The 21,457-nt window shown below is 46.8% G+C and overlaps 1 protein-coding gene across 1 annotated transcript in view; it reads right to left on the reverse strand.

Annotated features, from left to right (window-relative positions):
* MAN1C1 (mannosidase alpha class 1C member 1) overlaps window positions 1-21,457 on the reverse strand; it is a 154,519-nt gene that overhangs the window by 84,025 nt on the left and 49,037 nt on the right. The window contains exon 2 of the mRNA XM_070776262.1: window positions 5,884-5,980. Within this exon, the coding sequence (XP_070632363.1) occupies window positions 5,884-5,980 (97 nt within the window). The remainder of the gene's footprint in view (window positions 1-5,883; window positions 5,981-21,457) is intronic.

Raw genomic sequence — 21,457 nt, forward strand, 5'->3', positions numbered from 1 at the left:
TTGCTCAGGACACAAAAGCTAGCTTGAGAGGTGCCTCACCCAGAGGTCTGACTCTCCAAGTGAGAACAGGTTCAGGAAGGGACACACGGGCGGCAGGGAGGAGAGATTCAGTTAGGTGAATAGCCCCATGTGGCTCCACATCCGATGTCCTGGCTGCAGCCCCTGTAAATCCTGCAGAGCCAGGCACTGGCGTGAACCCGTCACTCCTCCCCGTATGCAACTCTCCTGGTCCTGCAGGCCCGGGGAGGATGTCAGAGCCCACGCCAGACCAACACGCACCAGCATGCAGCTCAGGGACCCCAAACATCCACCCAGCTGGGCAGAGCAGGGTGGGGATGGCTGACAGCTGACCATGCCCTGCAGGGCTCAGCTTCCAGTGAGGTGACTGATGACAGAGGCTGCCAGAGCCCAGGACTGATGCCACCCATAAGCCCGTATGAGTCCAGCAAAAGCAGCAGTGGTGTGACAAGCAGCTTAATTCAGGCCAGTTCATCTCCTACCTTCTAGAATAGTCTGGCTTCCAAGTCCCTCACGGGTCCAACCCAAACTAGAACCTCCTCCAGGCTTCTCAAATGCCCCGAAACCCTCCTCCTCCGGGGGTGTTCCCATAAGCCTCTGTATCTCAGATCCATTTGTGGCAATGATAAGCGTAACTACCACCTATTAAGACAGTTCTGTCGGGAAGCCCTGGGCTGGGCTGGGGTAATGTGTTCCTTTTTTTTTTTTTAAAGATTGATTTATTTACTTTTTTTTGTTGGGGGTTAGGGGTTGTGCTGGGTCTTCATTGCTGCATACAGGCTTTCCCTAGTTGCAGAGAACAGGGGCATCTCCTGTTTCAAAGCATGGGCTCTAGGTATGTGGGCTTCAGTAGCTGGGGCTCATGGGCTCTACAGTGTGGCCTCAGTAGGCACATGGGCTTAGTTGCTCCATGGCGTGTGGGATCTTCTCAGACCAGGGATCGAACCCATGTCCCCTGCATTGGCAGGCAGATTCTTAACCACTGGACCACTGGGGAAGGCCCTGGGATAATGTTTTCATTAGTTCCACTTTACAGAAAACTCAGGCTCAGGGAGAAACGCCTTGCCCAGGGTCACTCAGATAGGAAATAGTGAAGTCAATCTGAACTTGCTGGACTCCAGGGGCCCAGAATCACAAGCCAGACAAGGTCTGTTGATCCCCTCTAGTTGTCCTTCATTCTGAGAGCGCCTAGATGACCCCAGAGGGGCCCCAAGGAAGGGTTCCCAGTGTACATCTTGGCAGAGCTGGTGGAGTTATCGCTGTACCATTTACCCCTGCGTCCCCAGCAGTCAGCGCCAGACGTGGCGCTAAACAAGCAGCTGCTGAGTGAAAGAGCAAGAAACCAAGGCTAGTTTCCCCTTGTCCAGTGCCTGGGGCCCTGCGTGTCCTCTTTTCCCAGGAGACAGCCGCCCACTGCGGCTCAACTGCTGGCTGCAGAAGGCAGGCCTCGCTTCACTGCCAGGACTGCTGCGGGCATGGGGTGACGGGGCACCCAGGGCCTTGCCAAGGCTGCTCATGGGAGACAGGGGCCTCAGCACCCGCCGTGGGCTCACCTGGGCAACTGCCAACCACATGTACTACAGTGGAAGTCTTAAATCACTCCTATATACTTGGCCCTTTGTTCAGGGTGTTCTTGCACCCTCTCGTAGCAACCCGAGTGTGAAAGATGAATGAACAGGAGCCCAGAGAGGTCAAGTGACCTGGACTTGGACACACAGATAGTTCAGGGCAGAGTGAGGACTTGCACCCAGGTCTCCTGGTTCAAGATCCAGGTTTCTTTGCATCGTTCCCAGCTGTCCTCTCTCCCTCAGGCTCCGTGATGGGAAAGGGGTTGGAGGGTTGAGATGTACATCACAGGCCCTGAGGAATTTCATAAAATGGGACTTGGTTCAGCCCAGTTCCTCCCAGTATGCTCCCCATGGGTGCTCCCTCTATCGCCATGAGTGGTCACAGCAGTAGCTAAGCCCACGCTCTGCAGTTTCAGAAATCAACAGCCCCCCATCCACCTCCACCAGTTTCCTGAATATTTGCACCCTGTGCAGAGAGGAAAGGATTACCTCCCTCGATGACACTAGTAACCAAAGCTCTAACAACTCTGATGAGAGCCACACTGGCCATCTTTCCCCAGGGCTGATGCGGGTACTGGGGAAGCTCCATGATCTGGGCAGGGAGGGTAGTAAGCCTCCAAAACTGGAATCCACACATTTCATACTTGAGGTTAAAGAAATATCTGCCTTCCTCCTTCCAACTCAGGAGTCCTCTCTCCAAACCTGTCCTAAGACAACATTTTGTACACAAAGATGGTAACAATGTGCTATCTCTATTGGTGAAAAATTGGAAAGAACATTTGTCCAACATCAGTGGAATGGTCAAATGAATTATGGCACATCAATGCAATAACTGTATCCAATAAAAATATTCTTTTTTTTTTGGCCATACCACATGGCATGTAGGATATCTTAGTTGCCCGACCAGAGATCGAACCTGTGCCCCCTGCCATGGCAGAGTCTTAACCACTGGACCACCAGAGAAGTCTCCCCATTAAAAATATTCTTTATGATCTTGAGAAAGAAAAATGGAACTGGAGGAATCAACCTACCTGACTTCAGGCTCTACTACAAAGCCACAGTTATCAAGACAGTATGGTACTGGCACAAAGACAGAAATATAGATCAATGGAACAAAATAGAAAGCCCAGAGATAAATCCACGCACATATGGACACCTTATCTTTGACAAAGGAGGCAAGAATATACAGTGGATTAAAGACAATCTCTTCAACAAGTGGTGCTGGGAAATCTGGTCAACCACTTGTAAAAGAATGAAACTAGAACACTTTCTAACACCATATACAAATATAAACTCAAAATGGATTAAAGATCTCAACGTAAGACCAGAAACTAGAAAACTCCTAGAGGAGAACATAGGCAAAACACTCTCTGACATACATCACAGCAGGATCCTCTATGACCCACCTCCCAGAATATTGGAAATAAAAGCAAAAATAAACAAATGGGACCTAATTAAACTTAAAAGCTTCTGCACATCAAAGGAAACTATTAGCAAGGTGAAAAGACAGCCTTCAGAATGGGAGAAAATAATAGCAAATGAAGCAACGGACAAACAACTAATCTCAAAAATATACAAGCAACTCCTACAGCTCAACTCCAGAAAAATAAATGGCCCAATCAAAAAATGGGCCAAAGATCTAAATAGACATTTCTCCAAAGAAGACATACAGATGGCTAACAAACACATGAAAAGATGCTCAACATCACTCATTATCAGAGAAATACAAATCAAAACCACTATGAGGTACCATTTCACACAAGTCAGAATGGCTGCGATCCAAAAGTCTACAAATAATAAATGCTGGAGAGGGTGTGGAGAAAAGGGAACCCTCTTACACTGTTGGTGGGAATGCAAACTAGTACAGCCACTATGGAGAACAGTGTGGAGATTCCTTAAAAAACTGGAAATAGAACTGCCTTATGATCCAGCAATACCACTGCTGGGCATACACACTGAGGAAACCAGAAGGGAAAGAGACACGTGTACCCCAATGTTCATTGCAGCACTGTTTATAATAGCCAGGACATGGAAGCAACCTAGATGTCCATCAGCAGATGAATGGATAAGAAAGCTGTGGTACATATACACAATGGAGTATTACTCAGCCATTAAAAAGAATACATTTGAATCAGTTCTGATGAGGTGGATGAAACTGGAGCCTATTATACAGAGTGAAGTAAGCCAGAAGGAAAAACATAAATACAGTATACTGACGCATATATATGGAATTTAGAAAGATGGTAACGATAACCCTGTATACGAGACAGCAAAGTAGACACTGATGTATAGAACAGTCTTATGGACTCTGTGGGAGAGGGAGAGGGTGGGAAGATTTGGGAGAATGGCATTGAAACATGTGAAATGTCATGTATGAAACGAGATGCCAGTCCAGGTTCAGTGCACGATGCTGGATGCTTGGGGCTGGTGCGCTGGGACGGCCCAGGGGGATGGTATGGGGAGGGGGGAGGGAGGAGGGTTCAGGATGGGGAGCACGTGTATACCTGAAATTAAAAAAAAAAAAAAATATTCTTTATGAAAAATTTTACATGAATTAATGAAACACATGATGTAACATTAAAAAAGAAGGAACATAATATTATATAGAGAAGAAGGAAGAGAATACTGAAGAAAAGATTGAAAGGAAATAAGCCACAGCATGTTAAAAAGCAGAGGCATTACTTTGCTGATAAAGGTCCGTCTAGTCAAAGCTATGGTTTTTCCAGTAGTCGTGAATGGATGTGAGGGTTGGACCATAAAGAAGGCTGAGTGCCAAAGAACTGATGCTTTTGAACTGTGGTGTTGGAGAAGACTCTTGAGAGTCCCTTGGACTGCAAGGAGATCAAACCAGTCCACCCTAAAGGAATTCAATCCTGAATATTCATTGGAAGGACTTATGCTGAAGCTGAAGCTCCAATACTTTGGCCACCTGATGTGAAGAGCTGACAAATTAGAAAAGACCCTGATGCTGGGAAAGACTGAAGGCAGGAGGAGAAGGGGACGACAAAGGATGAGGTGGTTGGATGGCATCACTGACTTGATGGACATGAGTTTGCGCAAGCTCTGGGAAGGAAGCCTGGCATGCTGCAGTCCATGGGGTCACAAAGAGTCACACAACTGAGCAACCGAACAACAACAAAGCCAAGATGTCCACAGAGGCTGCGTCTGTGTGGTAGAATGAGTTATTTTTTGCCAGCGTTACACTTTTGATACTTTCTCTTATCCCCTACATGCCTATCATAATTAGGGGAAAAAAAGCAAGATTCACCCAAATCCCATCCTCCTACCCAAGGGAAGTGAACTGTCTGAACAGCCAGAAGGGTCAGGATGCTGCCTGGTGTAGATCCTGGGTCTCTTTTCACATAACACAAATACGCATGGGAGGCTTCTCTTTGTAAACCTGCTTTTGAAATTTTTCTGGAGAATTTCATCTGACTTAGGTCTTTGGGTCTCAGTGTCAGGAGTCTGTGCTTCTGAGGATTGGGAAATACAGGTGAGGAATTTCTGTCTCCAGCCCCGCTCTGCCCAAATAGCTCCTGTCTCTCAGGGAAGAAGAAAGCCCGGTGCCTCCAGCATCTTCTCACGTGAAAGGCCTGTAGACAAGGGAGCTGGCAGTTTGTCCAGGAATTACATTTGAAACCTGAAGCTGTGCTGACAATGAGGCACTCTGTAGACTCTCCAGCTGAGAGGGGCTTTCGAGGCTCTGGGTGAGGAGATCTCGTGGTGGCAAAGGGCAGAGAGGTCGCGCAGTGAGGCTGCAGGTCAAACTCAAGCTGCCAACATGCAGCGGCACCTGGGGGGCTCCCTAACATGACTGTGTGTTCACCAAGCCGGCCGGCGACAGACATGCCCCCAAGACCCTCAAGGCAGTGTGCATGCCCAGTTTATCAGAGGCGTGTCTGGTTTCTCTAGGCAAACATCGCAGATCATTTTACAGCCGCCTGAAGGAGCGGATTTAAACCCCATCCTCTGTGTCCTTCAGATCTGCCTGCCTTCTCTGTGGAAACACGTGTCCACCACTCACTGTCCCCACTCACATTTCCAAGTCTGTCTGCTCTGAAAATTAACAGGTGCATAGAAAGAAGAGTTTGAGGTGAGGGAGAAGCATGTGGGTTTTCCTCAAACCTAGAAGGCTCAGCAACCTAGACAACCCCGAAGGGAACGCACACTTAGGAGCCTCCAGGTCTGGAGAAAGAGGGACACCACTCAGGAGGCGAAAATGCCAACAATAAAACTGTCCCCGAGCAGGGATACTGCTCGGCCCCCAGGGGCAGGGCTTCTCCCGAGGTCAGCTCACCGAACATGTTCCCCTCGTAGCCATCTCTCGTGAGGGGCCGGAGCTCGTTTTTCCCCATCGCGTAGCGCTTGTAGCTCTGCCAGGCGAACTGCATCATCTGTAAGGAAGAGCAGAGACAGAGGTTGAGCGTGGAGAGTCGCGGCAGCACGGGCTGGCCGCACGGCCTCGCCTCCTGCAGCGAGATTTGAAACCACATTACGAAAACAATCTTCCACGCTGAGAAAGACAGCTTCCTCTCCCCATCATTTTCATAGTTACACCTGGAAGACCGTTCTCCTTAGACCACCCCACGCATGCTGCGTCTGCCCACAGATTCCACAGAGATGACACAAACGATACTAAGTTCCTTCTGGCCATCCGGATGTGAGTGCCATCGTGGAAAGACAGCTCCTCCGTGAAGCCTTCTTGGACTTAAGGTGACCCTTTGAAGGGAAGGAAATGAAACTCCCTGAGGGATGTCTGTTAGAATCTAATAGAACCATCCCCTGCGGGAAGGATTAACTCCCGTTTTGTAGATAAGTAGATAAGGAGACAGGTCAAGACCGGAGGTAACCTGCCTGGGGTTATCCAGTGAGTCAGTGAGAATGCCAGGACTTGAGAGCATGCCCTGTGGCCCAGAGTCTTAAGTCTGTTCCCTGACGTCACTGTAGGAGTCTCCTTGAACTCCTCCAACACTGGGCTTGGCTGTCTCAGGCCTCCAAGCACCCCAGGGGGTCACTGTTGGTTTTTGCTTCACTGGCTCTGGACCATGAACTCTTGAAAGCCATTAAACTATACTTTCTTTGCCTCAGTTTCCCCAAAGCACCCTGCACAGGTCTTGGCAACGAGTATCTGTCAGCTTTGTCTCCCAGTGCGTGCATGAGATCCTACTGTGCTAAGTCACTCCAGTTATGACCGACTCTTTGTGACCCTATGAACTGTAGCCCGCCAGGCTCCTCTGTCCATGGGATTTTCCAGGCAAGAACACTGGAGTGGGTTGCCATTCCTTTCTCCGGGGGATCTTCTTGACCCAGGGATCGAATCCGCATCTCTTACATCTCCTGCATTGGCAGGCGGGTTCTTTACCATGAACACCACCATTGGGTCAATTATGTCAGCCCCTTGGGAGCATCACAGAAGAACCTTTGTCCCCTAACTGTGCTTAGCACTGGAGGCTGGAGGGATGCAAGGCGACATTTGTCCCCAGCCCTGCTACCCCGCCCCTCCCCAGGTCTGCCTTTTGCCTTTGATGGCAGGCTGAAGGAGGAGGACAGCTGAGCAGAGCTCTGGGGTGACCATGGGGTTGAGGAAGGGGCCAGGCCAGGCAGTGGAGGCACTCCTGAGGGACAGGGAGGTGGGAGGCAGCCTGGGCTAGTGGAAGGAAGTCAGGCTTCCGGGCCAGAGAGGCCTGGCTTCTAATTCTCTCTCTGCCACTCTCTCTTTGATTTTGGCAAGTGACTAAAAGTCTCTAAGCCTCAGCTGTCTCATCTCTGAGATGGGAATACCAAGGCCTGCTCTGCCACAATCCTGAAAGGTTTAAATGAAAGCAAGTAGCTGGAAATGCCCAGTTTTCGACCTGACACAGCAAGTGATCAATAAACACAAGTCCTCCTTCCTGCTCAGCCTTTAAAATGCCCACTGAGTTCTCCAAGCCTTATCCATCCTCCCCTCCTCTCATCCACCTTATTAGTTCTCAGACCTGGACTGCATCCGTGTCACCTGGGGAGCTTGTTAAAACAGGCTGTTGGGCCCCATCCTTGAGTTTCTGATCCAGCAGGTCTGGGGTGGGACCTGCGATTTTTGGCTAAGAGACTCCCCATGGTCCATGGGCCACACCTGAGAACCACGGGTCTACTGTGTGTGTTATTCCTACTTCTCAGCTCACTTCCAGACACTGTCCGGCACCCGTCTGCTTTTCTCCTTCGGCCTCCCGGCCCACCTTCCTGCTTCAGCTCTGTCTTTCTGGACAATGCCCTCTGCACTCTCCATGCTCTTCCACTCCTGGTGCCAAGCCACGTCTTCCAGGCACACCTAGACAGTAACTACTGCCACACTCACCACTGGGACCCAAACACACAGGCCGAGGGCAGACCTGCCAGGGCTATGACCTGCGCTCTCCATAAAATCATATACTAGCATAATCTAGTATTATCTCTCCACTTCGGGGATGATGAAACTGAGGCTCCGAGATGGAAGGTGGTCAGGGAGGCACAGTCAGCAGGACTGGTGGTGTACAGCCCTTTCAACTCCCAGGCCGGCAAATCCCACCTCCGTGCCTGGCCTGCTCTGTGGCTTCCCATGAGACACACATGTGAATGTCATGGTAATGCATGCCAAGCACTTGGCACAGGCTTTCGGTCCTGGTTCCATTCCTCTGTTATTTTCTACTTATCTTGAATTGGCAATAAGGGAAACTAATTGCCGGGTACGAGCACTTAAGGGAGACCAGCCTCCTCCCTCAGGCTCTCTTATTCTGGGGGGGAGGCCCTCAATTAAGTTGTGGGGGAGGTGGCTGGGTAGGGGAGCAGCAGGAGGCGGTTCCAACATAGATAGCAGTAGCAGGAGTGGAGGTCGGTGGTCGGGAGGGCGAAGACCGAGCCCCACCCCAAGCCCCACCTACTAGAGAGAGAGGGAAGTGGGTGCGCAGGAGTAATTAAGAGAACCATAGGTATCCACGTGTTCTCAAAGGAGCTGTCACTGCAGGGACGTGGGGATGTTTGGATCATGGCCCATTCTCACAGTCCTCTCAATCAATGGAGGGGAAGGAAGGCACACACAATCCCTGCGTCACTGGGACAGGACTCGGAAGGCAATCAAGCTGCTCGGTCACACGCGCATGTGCCCAGGGGCACACAGACCCTTGAAAGCTCAGCCTAGCGCCTGCACCTTGGGTCGCCAGCCCAGGCGCTGGATGAGCAGGGGTGACGGGAAAGGTCACAGCCAGGCAGTCTTTACTTCTCTTCCCCACCCGCCCTAACCTACCAGGTGGCCTGTCCTGTGCTCACCGCAGTTTGGGGTGCAGTCATTATGGGAGTGCTCCCCAGTCCCCTCCCTCCGCTTCCCTGCCAACTGCTCATCTTTCAAGTCTCAGTGGAAATTTGAAAGGGGGTGTGTCTTCGGAGTAACAGAAGCGCTCGGGAGAAGGCATGTGTCTCAAGGGGAGCTTCTGGGTGCATGCTGCGCTTGGTCGCTCAGTCGTGTCCGACTCTTTGCAATCGCATGGACTGCAGCCTGCCAGGCTCCTCTGTTCGTGGGGATTCTCCAGGCAAGAATACTGGAGTGGGTTGCCATGCCCTCCTCCAGGGGATCTTCCCAACCCAGGGATCGAACCCAGGTCTCCCACACTGCAGGTGGATTCTTTATCACGTGAGCCACCAGGGAAGCCCCAAGGGGAGCTTCACGGGCACCCAAACATCCTGATGGACAAGTAGGATCGTGAGGACGCAAGAGGATGACCCTGGAACTGGTGCTGTGTGCCTTGGGCAACCCCTGGGCTTGGCTTTAGAGATGGACTGTCCCTGGCTTCTGGTTTAGGCAGTTCTAATAGCTGTCTGGGGAGGCCTTACAAATAGCTGTGAAAAGAAGAGAAGCGAAAAGCAAAGGAGAAAAGGAAAAATATAAGCATCTGAATGCAGAGTTCCAAAGAATAGCAAGAAGAGATAAAAAAGCCTTCCTCAGTGATCAATGCAAAGAAATAGAGGAAAACAATAGATTGGGAAAGACTAGAGATCTCTTCAAGAAAATGAGAGATACCAAGGGAACATTTCATGCAAAGATGGGCTCGATAAAGGACAGAAATGGTATGGACCTAACAGAAGCAGAAGATATTAAGAAGAGGTGGCAAGAATACACAGAAAAACTGTACAAAAAAGATCTTCATGACCCAGATAAATCACAATGGTGTGATCACTGACCTAGAGCCAGACATCCTGGAATGTGAAGTCCGTTGGGCCTTAGAAAGCATCACTATGAACAAAGCTAGTGGAAGTGATGGAATTCCAGTTGAGCTATTTCAAATCCTGAAAGATGATGCTGTGAAAGTGTTGCACTCAATATGTCAGCAAATTTGGAAAATTCAGCAGTGGCCACAGAACTGGAAAAGGTCAGTTTTCATTCCAATCCCAAAGAAAGGCAATGCCGAAGAATGCTCAAACTACCGCACAATTGCACTCATCTCACACGCTAGTAAAGTAATGCTCAAAATTCTCCAAGCCCAGGCTTCAGCAATACATGAACCATGAACTTCCTGATGTTCAAGCTGGTTTTAGAAAAGGCAGAAGAGATCAAATTGCCAACATCCGCTGGATCATGGAAAAAGCAAGAGAGTTCCAGAAAAACACCTATTTCTGCTTTATTGACTATGCCAAAGCCTTTGACTGTGTGGATCACAATCAACTGTGGAAAATTCTGAAAGAGATGGGAATACCAGACCACCTGATTTGCCTCTTGAGAAATCTGTATGCAGTTCAGGAAGCAACAGTTAGAGCTGGACATGGAACAACGGACTGGTTCCAAATAGGAAAAGGAGTATGTCAAGGCTGTATATTGTCACCCTGCTTATTTAACTTATATGCAGAGTACATCATGAGAAACGCTGGACTGGAAGAAACACAAGCTGGAATCAAGATTGCCGGGAGAAATATCAATAACCTCAGATATGCAGATGACACCACCCTTATGGCAGAAAGTGAAGAGGAACTAAAAAGCCTCTTGATGAAAGTGAAAGTGGAGAGTGAAAAAGTTGGCTTAAAGCTCAACATTCAGAAAACTAAGATCATGTCATCTGGTCCCATCACTTCATGGGAAATAGATGGGGAAACAGTGGAAACAGTGTCAGACTTCATTTTTTTGGGCTTCAAAATTACTGCAGATGGTGACTGCAGCCATGAAATTAAAAGACGCTTACTCCTTGGAAGGAAAGTTATGACCAACCTAGACAGCATATTCAAAAGCAGAGACATTACTTTGCCAACAAAGGTCCGTCTAGTCAAGGCTATGGTTTTTCCTGTGGTCATGGATGGATGTGAGAGTTGGACTGTGAAGAAGGCTGAGTGCCGAAGAATTGATGCTTTTAAACTGTGGTGTTGGAGAAGACTCTTGAGAGTCCCTTGGACTGCAAGGAGATCCAACCAGTCCATTCTGAAGTAGGTCAGCCCTGGGATTTCTTTGGAGGGAATGATGCTGAAGCTGAAACTCCAGTACTTTGGCCACCTCATGCGAAGAGTTGACTCATTGGAAAAGACTCTGATGCTGGGAGGGATTGGGGGCAAGAGAAGAAGGGGATGCCAGAGGATGAGATGGCTGGATGGCATCACTGACTCGATGGACTTGAGTCTGAGTGAACTCCGGGAATTTATGATGGACAGGGAGGCCTGGTGTGCTGCGATTCATGGGGTTTCAAAGAGTCGGACACGACTGAGCGACTGAACTGAACTAAGGCCTGAAAGGTGACCTGGCCACCTCTTGCCCTGTGCAAACTCCTTAATAAAAGGCTAAGTAACCTCTCTTTGAACACTGTGAGTGATGGGGTGCTCACCATCTTACCAGACAGCTCATTCAACTGCTGAGTTTTACAAAGTTCTTAATCAATCCAAATCTGCTTTTCCCTGCAGGCCTTGTGGAAGACAGCTCATACGCTCCGACCACAGATCTTCATGCAGGAGCAGCCAACTCTCAAGCCACTGTAGGCTGCTGACTGGCCGTGGAACAGACCAGCTCCTTCAACAGTTCCCCTGATGGCAGAGCTCTGAATCCCCCGAAACTGCAGGCATAGATCATAACATTTTTCTAGGGTGCCCAGACTTTATTACGCATTTGTAAAGGTTGGTTTTTGGTAACAAACAGAAACCAAAGTGCAAACTCTCCCTGGTCCAGATGTATCTGGACCAGACTTTGTGGGTGTGGATTTGCGATTTGTGCTTAATAACTGCATGTCGTTGGACTCTGCATACCATTCCGTTCTGTCAGGATCTTTCTGGAACCAGATCTTATCATTCAGTGTGCGTGTGTCTGCCTGTTTGGGGTATTTTGCCTGCTTTGATGGCTCTGCCATCTGCATCTCCCCCAAGTTTTGGACAGAAATATTCAATGGCTGGGCTGAAAACAGAATCAGGGAAACAGCAGCAGGGGCCCTTCACCTGACTCCAGCCTTGCTCTCTGAGTGTCATCTGTCAACATGGGAGGAATCTGCCAATCAGTCCAAGCTCCGTGTCTCCATTTTCTGTACAAAGATATTGTGAAGGAAAGAACCGAAACACAAAAAACACTCTGTCCCAGTACAGAGAAAATAGATGGGTTTTTTTCTTTTAAAGAGAAATCAGGGGTTAGACTGGTATGATCTGCTCTTAGAGAACCCATTTTGGCCCCTATGGGTCCTCCTTTTTCTGTCCTAAATGCTTGCAACTCACCAACTTAAAAACCCATCAGTTCCACTAGGATGGCTGTAATCAACAAGATGGACAATAACAAGTGTTGGCCAGGCTGTGAAAAAATTGGAACCCTCATCAATTGCTGGTAGAAATGAAGATGGCTGCAATTGCTTTGGAAAACAGTTTAGCATAAAAAGTTAAATACAGAGTGTCATGTGACCTAGAGATTGCACTCCTCGGGGCAGACCTGCACAGAACAGAGACAACACAGCAGGCCTGAGACTCTACCCCTAGAAAGGCCCCGCTTGCACACTGGGCCCTTGGCTGGTGTCTGGGAACTTGAGTTCAGTGAGTGTTCTGACCATTCTCTGATGGGTAAGGGTGGTTTACTGCACCCGGGTGGCACAACAACCTGGTGTATGCTGAACACCAGCTTCCCTTCCGGGAGTGTGGAATTTTGGTACATGTTAGGCAGGGGGTTCTTCCGTGATCAGCCCCCAGGAAAACTTTGGGCATTAAGTCTCTAATGAGCTTCCCTGGTGAACAGCGTCTCACACCTGTCCTTCCAATTCAGATAAATGAAGTGTGTTCTGTTTGGCTCCACCCAGAGAGCACTCTTGCATGCTGGGCCCGGTTTCCTTCTGGGCTTTCCGCGCGCACATTTCCTCTTCGCTGATTTTGCTCTGTGTCCTTTCAGTGCAGAAAATCAGCCAGCGGTAGGACTATGTGTCAGGTCCTCGGAGCCATCCTGGTGAATCACTGCAACTAGCCATGGTATTGGGAACCCTGACACATACCCTGGAAATTAAAGACATGTGTCCACACAGAAAGTTGTACACGCAAGTGCATAGCACCACTATTTGTAATAGCCCCGAAGTGCAAACAACCCAAATGTCCACTGACTGATGAATGAAGCAACAAAATATGTTGTTGTTTAGTCACTCAGTGGTGTCTGACTCTTGGCGACCCCATGGACTGCCGCATGCCAGGCCTTCCTGTCCATCACCAATTCCCGGAGTTTGCTCAAACTCACGTCCATTGAGTCGGTGATGCCATCCAACCATCTCATCCTCTGTTGTCCCCTTTTCCTCCTGCCTTTAATCTTGCCCAGCATCAGGGTCTTTTCTAATGAGTCAGTTCTTCTCATCAGGTGGCCAATATTGGAATTTCAGCTTCAGTATCAGTCCTTCCAATGAATATTCAGGACTGATTTCCTTTAGGACTGACTGGTTTGATCTCCTTGCAGTCCAACAGACTCTCAAGAGTCTTCTCCAACACCAGGGTTCAAAAGCATCAATTCTTTGGTGCTAGCCTTCATTATGGTCCAACTCTCACATCCATACATGATTACTGGAAAAACCATAGCTTTGACTAGATAGACCTTTGTCAGCAAAGTAATGTCTCTGCTTTTTAATACGCTGTCTAGGTTGGTCATAGCTTTTCTTCCAAGGAGCAAGCATCCTTTAATTTCATGGCTGCAGTCACCATCTGCAGTGATTTTGGAGCCCAGAAAAATAAAGTCTGTTACTGTTTCCATTGTTTCTTCATCTATTTGCCATGAAGTGATGGGACCAGATGCCATGATCTTAGTTTTCTGAATGTTGAGTTTTAAGTCAGCTTTTTCACTCTCTTCTTTCACCTTCATCAAGAGGCTCTTTGACTGATGAATGAATCAATAGAATGTGTAAATAGACATCATGCAATGGAATATTATTTGGCCATAAAAAGGGATGCGGTGCTGATACCTGCTCCAGCATGGATGAACCTTGCAAACACTGTGTTGAGTGGAAGAAGCCAGATACAAAAAGCTGCACAGGTTTTATTTACATGAAATATCCAGGATAGGCAAATTCATGCCAACAGAAAGTAGATTACTGGTTAGATGGACTGGGGAAAAGGACACAGAGAATGATTAGTAATGGGGATGGGGTCTTTTGGGGGTGATGAAATGTTTTAAAATTGATTGTGATAATGACTGTACAACTCTGGGAATACACTAAAATCCACTGGATTTTACACTTTAAAACGGTGACTTTTATTATATGTGAATTATAACTCAATAACGCTGTTATTAGTATATAATTTTAAAAACTATTAATGTGGACAAACAGATACCACATGCCGTTTACTATGCCGTTTCACTGGTAATCTTGCCAAGAAAGCAAACCTGAACTGAATCATGAGGAAAGATCAGACAGACTCAAATTGAGGGACAACTCACAACATAAAGGGAAGCCTGGTGGTGTAGCGGTAAAGAGTCTGTCTGCCAAGCAAGAGATGCAGGTTCGATTCCTGGATTGAGAAGATACCCTGGAGGAGGAAATGACAATCCATTCCAGTATTCTTGCTTGGGAAATCCCACTGACAGAGGAGCCTGGCGGGCTACAGTCCATGGGGTTGTAGGAGTTGGACATGACTTAGTGACTAAACCACCACCACCATTACAACATAAATGGCCTTTACTCTTCAAAAAATCAAGGTCATGAAAGAAAAGACAAGACTGAGGAATTGTTCCAGCTAAAGGAGACTAAAGTGACATGAACTAAATGCAATACATGATCTTGGGTGTGATGCTGGAGCAGAAGTAACAACTACTACTATTATTATTATCATTGCTACTTTAAAGGACACTTGTCAAGATAATTGACAAAATGTGAATGATACAATCAGATAGTATTGTATCAATGTTAATTTTCTGGTTTTACTGTGGTTATGGAGAAAAGTAGAATTGACCTTTCAGAGACACACAGTTAAGTACTTAGGAGTAAGTGGCATCATGCTTGCAACTTATTCCCAAATAGTTCTGAAACCTGCATGCACGTGCGTGTGTGTGTGTGTGGAGAGAGTACACACCAAGTGAACAGGGTGAAACACTAACATTATGCTGAAGCTCCAATACTTTGCTCACCTGACACAAAGAACTGACTCATTGGAAAAGACCCTGATGCTGGGAAAGACTGAAGGCAAGAGGAGAAGTGGACGACAGAGGATGAGATGGTTGAGGACATCACTGACTCGATGGACACGAGTTTGAGCAAGCTCCAGGAGTTGGTGATGGACAGGGAAGCCTAGTGTGCTGCAGTCCATGGGGTCGCAAAGAGTTGGACATGACTGAGAGACTAAACTGAACTGAACTGAACTCAGAGGAATCTGGGTGAAGGATAAATATGAATCTTTGTAGTATTTTTTGCAACTTTTCTAAAAGTCTGCAACTTTTTCCCATAACTTTATTTTTTATCGTTTGGCCACACTGTGTGGCATGCAGGATCTTAGCTCCCTGACCAGGGATCAAACCCATGCTCCCTGCAATGGGAACACAGTCTTAACCACTGGACCACCAGGGAAGTTCCTGATGTTCTCTCTAAAAAATATTGGGGAACTTTGCAGGATGTTGATGTCATTTTCAAAGAATAGCAAGGAGAGGTAAGAAAGCCTTCCTCAGTGATCAATGCAAAGAAATAGAGGAAAACAATAGATTGGGAAAGACTAGAGATCTCTTCAAGAAAATGAGAGATACCAAGGGAACATTTCATGCAAAGATGGGCTCGATAAAGGACAGAAATGGTATGGACCTAACAGAAGCAGAAGATATTAAGAAGAGGTGGCAAGAATATACAGAAGAACTGTACAAAAAAGATCTTCACGACCCAGATAATCACGATAGTGTGATCACTCACCTAGAGCCAGACATCCTGGAATGTGAAGTCAAGTGGGCCTTAGGAAGCATCACTACAAACAAAGCTATTGGAGGTGATGGAATTCCAGTTGAGCTATTTCAAATCCTGAAAGATGATGCTGTGAAAGTGTTGCACTCAATATGTCAGCAAATTTGGAAAACTCAGCAGTGGCCACAGGACTGGAAAAGGTCAGTTTTCATTCCAGTCCCAAAGAAAGGCAATGCCAAAGAATGCTCAAACTACCACATAATTGCACTCATCTCACACGCTAGTAAAGTAATGCTCAAAATTCTCCAAGCCAGGTTTCAGCAATACGTGAACCATGAACTTCCAGATGTTCAAGCTGGTTTTAGAAAAGGCAGAGGAACCAGAGATCAAAATGCCAATGTCTGTTGGATCATCGAAAAAGCAAGAGAGTTCCATAAAAACACCTATTTCTGCTTTACTGACTATGCCAAAGCCTTTGACTGTGTGGATCACAATCAACTGTGGAAAATTTTGAAAGAGTTGGGCATACCAGACCACCTGACCTGCCTCTTGAGAAACCTGTATGCAGGTCAGGAAGCAACAGTTAGAGCTGGACATGGAACAACAGACTGGTTCCAAATAGGAAAAGGAGTATGTCAAGGATGTATATTGTCACCCTGCTTATTTAACTTCTATGCAGAGTACATCATGAGAAACACTGGGCTGGAGGAAGCACAAGCTGGAATCAAGATTGCTGGGAGAAATATCAGTAACCCCAGATATGCAGATGACACCACCCTTATGGCAGAAAGTGAAGAGGAACTAAAAAGCCTCTTGATAAAGTGAAAGAGGAGAGTGAAAAAGTTGGCTTAAAGCTCAACATTCAGAAAACTAAGATCATGGCATCTGGTCCCATCACTGCATGGCAGATAGATGGGCAAACAGTGGAAACAGTGGCTGACTTTATTTTTCTGGGCTCCAAAATCACTGCAGATGGTGATTGCAGCCATGAAATTAAAAGACGCTTACTCCTTGGAAGGAAAGTTATGACCAATCTAGACAACATACTGAAAAGCAGAGACATTACTTTGTCAACAAAGGTCCATCTAGTCAAGGCTATGGTTTTTCCAGTGGTCATGTATGGATGTGAGAGTTGGACTATAAAGAAACCTGAGCGCCGAAGAATTGATGCTTTTGAACTGTGGTGTTGGAAAAGACTCTTGAGAGTCCTTTGGACTGCAAAGAAATCCAACCAGTCCATCCTAAAGGAAATCAGTCCTGAATGTTCACTGGAAGGACTGATGTTGAAGCTGAGACTCCAATCCTTTGGCCACCTGATGCGAAGAGCTGACTCATTGAAAAAGACCCTGATGCTGGGAAAGATTGAGGGCAGGAGGAGAAGGGGATGTCAGAGGATGTGATGGTTGGATGGCATCACCAACTCAATGGACATGGGTTTGGGTGGACGCCGGGAGTTGGTGATGGACAGGGAGGCCTGGCGTGCTGCGGTTCACGGGGTCGCAAAGAGTCGGTCACGACTGAGCGACTGAACTGAACTGACTGATGTCATTTTCGCCCAAATACATACATTACGGCATTCTGTTTTCCTCCACTTTTATAAATTATGATAAAATGTTGTTGCTAGTCTCCTGTGGCTCCTCTTACCCCTCGGTTCCTCAAAAGCCCTGCTGGGCTTTCACATCCCCTTCACCAAGCCTGGCCTGTCCACGCTGGTCAGAAGATGGAGCAAATGAGGAACCCATAATTTTGGTTTCTCTGTTTTATCATTAGCTTACTATATTCAAATGAGGTGTCCATCCTCACTCTATTCTTCCTGCTCCAAAGCTAAACTAAAATGCACCTTTTGTGGTACAAAGCATTTTCCTAAAAGTTCCAGGTCAGTTTGGGCTCAGCAACCCCAGGCCCTTTTCTCGCACCTCTGGGTCACTCCTTTCACTTAAGCTCAGTTCTGTGCCCTGTACTTCCTTCTTCCACATACATCCTTTCCAACAGTTTAAAACACAAGGTTGATCTAGCTATCTGTCTACCTACCTACCTACCTATCTTTTCATGAAACTAAGCTATGCAAGCTCATTGCAGAAAAGCAGAGAGAAAGAAAGCAATCACCCATCACTTCAACATTATAACCATCATTCCCATTGGGTAGTCTTTCTTTTCGCTCTTTTTCATTCATCTTCGCTTTTTCCCATGATGGTGACATAAACATCTTCCATTTTATTACAAAACCTTTGTAAACCTCATTTTAGCTAGCTATATAATAGTCTGGCAAGTAGGTTCAGCATCAGTTACTTAACCTTCCTCCCATATAATTGGACATGGCAGTGTTTTCTACTTTGGGGCTATTGTAAATACTGCCTTCATAGACATCTTTGTACATACCCCCTTCTCTATATTTCAGGTAAATTCCTTAAGACAGAGCCTCTAAGAAATTACCAGGAAAAAATAAAAACTTATTAATAAGCACATTCTCTTTTAAAGATTAAACCCAGACAGCTTGTTTTACCCACCACTGGGCAAAACTTCATGAACAGGAAAGTGAAAGTCGCTGAGTCGTGTCCGACTCTTTGCAACCCCATGGACTATTATACAGTCCATGGAACTCTCCAGGCCCGAATACTGGAGTGGGTAGCCTTTCCCTTCTCTAGGGGCTCTTCCCAACCCAGAGATCAAACTGAGGTCTCCTGCATTGCAGGCAGATTCTTTACCAGCTGAGCCACAAGGGACACCCAAGAAGACCGGAGTGGGTGGCCTATCTCTTCTCCAGCAGATCTTCCTGACCCAGGAATTGAACCAGGGTCTCCTGCATTGCAGACGGATTCTTTACCAACTGGGCTATCAGGGAAGCCCTCACGAATAGGAAAGTATACAACAATTTTATGAATACATAAAGTATTTTGTGAATACATGAAGTACTTGATCGGGAAGATAAAGCTAACAGTACTCATGATCATTGCTCATGTTTGTTCAGCTCTTTGCACACTTCCTTAATTTGACTGGACAGTTCAGTGGGCTTGACAGGTATTGTTCCCAGTTAAAAATAATCATGCAAGGGATAAAGTATGAGATGTAAAGTATGAAACAAGTGTTAAAAATCATGTTTCCAAGGAAGGAGAGGGTGAGATGAATGGAGAGAGTAGCATGGAAACATATACACTACCATATGTAAAACAGATAGCCAATGGAAGTTTGCTGTGTGACACGGGGAACCCAAACTGGGACTCTGTGACAACCTGAAGGGGTGCAAAAGGATGGGAGGGGGTAAACGAGGTTTCAAGAGGGAGGGGACACATATACACCTATGGCTAATTCATGTTGATGTATGGCAGCAAACAAACCAATATGGTCAAGCAAGCATCCTTCAATTAAAAATAAATTGAAAAAAACTGTGTTTCCTGGGTATTCCCTAGGGGTCCAGTGGTTAAGGCCTCTGTGCTTCCACTGCAGGGGGCCTGGGTTTGCTCCCTGATTGGGGAACTAAGATCCCACAAGCCAAACAGCCAAAAAAATTTATGCTTCTAAATATTTAGTGATATAAGCTAAATATCACTATATATAGAGAGAGACACACAAAGATGCTTGTTATATAATATTAGTTGGAAAAGCAGGACACCAGGTTATATGGCATGAAGATCACTGGATTATTTTTAGTATTTCAAAGGAGAAAGACAGGAAGGATATGCACAAAAATGTTGACAGTGGTTATATCAGATAGTGAGTGGTTTAATGGTCATTTTTTCTTCCTATTGATCTATATTTTCTGGATTTTCTACAACGAATATCTATAAATGTTTGTAAGGTGAAAATGAAAGATTGTTAAATGAAAAGCAAGGAAAAATGATACAATGCTACTCCTAAGTCAAAAGGAGTGCATGGCTGATTAGCCATGGGGTGGATGGGAAGGAGTGGGTTTTGACAGAGTAGAAGGCCTTTACAGCCAGGAGTCAGAAAGGGCCCAACCAGCAAGAGAAACAACATAAATAGAAGCAGAGAGCCAGAACCTCACCGTCAAATAGGATTTAATGCCAGAGACATTACCTATTTGCCAAGCCACATTTTACAAGAACCATGTGAGACCAGACAAGGAAAATGACTTTTCATCGCCTAGATGCGTAAGTTAATAGTGCAGGGATGGTCGTGTTTCCAAAAAGATGGGCCAGGACAGTGAAGCAGCTGATGTAGGCAGGGGCAGCCTGAGCTACAGCAAGAGAAATCTGGGACAGACTCAAAATGTGGCTGTAAGCATCAACAGACAGGAGAACTAAACACCTCTGCCCCCACTGGGATCTGGAAATACACACCAGGCGGTCATCATCTGTATGTGTATGTATCTACGTGTCTGTGTGTGCGCACATGTGTGTATGTGTGTGTGTGCATCCATGCACGTCCATGCTAGAGACAGAGGGAGCTCTGGATGGTCTCTGGAAGCCCCTCCCTTCCAGCAGCCTATGATTTATAGTTTCAAAGAACACCTAACAATAGACCACAAAGCATTCCCTTGCCAAGCTCTGCAGAGGCAGGCGACAAAGCTCCAGTGATGGAGAGACAGGCAGAGCAATTGGAGCCAAATCCTAAGACACCTCTTCAGTTCTCTCTCAAACAAAAGCTGTTCTTGTCCACCTGAACAAATTGCAATGACATGAAATCTTATAATGAAAAATATTTACAAGTTTGAGGCAGACATTATTATTTTGCTTAAGATGTTCTTTCTCCCTGTCTCAGAGTTCTAGAATTCTGTCCTGCAGGAAACTAGAATCCACGGCTATCGCCCCTGCACAGACACCCACCCCAGCCTAAGAAGCCCCCAAACAACAGAGCCAAGACAGAAAGAATGTGTTTGAGGAGACAAAGAAATGGGAATACTGGAAGACTGTCTGGAGAGTGCAAAACTGGACAGAAAGTTTGCCTCAGAAAGTTCTTTGGTGGCAACTAGGGAGAAAGGAGCGATCACCGAAACAAGTGAGACATCCTCCCCTTTTTAATATAAAGCATGCGCACAGACAGATCAGGGCTGGCGATGACCCAGAAGCACAGTTGCAACATCACAAAGCTGCCAAGAAGGGAAATGGATTTTCCCAGTCATTAAAGTGCTCACACAGTGACTTGCAGCCTTATTGGCATCTCCCAGCAGTGACACCTGGCCCATCTGCAGGGGCTGAATGGGAAAGGGCTTGGTCTCCAATCATCCCAGGAGATAATGATCACACAGATTAAGAGATTAGAACGTTGGGTTGATTTTGTTCCCCTTCATTTTCAGTACAGCCCAGGGAAACAGCTGACAGCTTGGTACTAACAACCATTCATATTAGATTTCTCAATCCACCCCCATCAATGGTTCCCCCACAAAATGACCTGATTGACAACTGTGGAGACATCTGTGAATGTATGTGACCCCTGGTCCCTGGTTCAGAAGCAGACGCAGGATGGGGTCTGGTTGTGCTGAGGGGTGGAGGGGCGGGTGGGGAATAGACTGAGAGGTGCTACCTCCAACCCTCTCACTTCTGGGTTTGCTTGAGCTATTGGGCAAAGAGAGGAAGTGAAAATGTGAAACAACTTCCGACCTAT

Source organism: Bos indicus, chromosome 2 (assembly GCF_029378745.1).
Source record: "Bos indicus isolate NIAB-ARS_2022 breed Sahiwal x Tharparkar chromosome 2, NIAB-ARS_B.indTharparkar_mat_pri_1.0, whole genome shotgun sequence".
NCBI classification, from domain to species: domain Eukaryota; kingdom Metazoa; phylum Chordata; class Mammalia; order Artiodactyla; family Bovidae; genus Bos; species Bos indicus.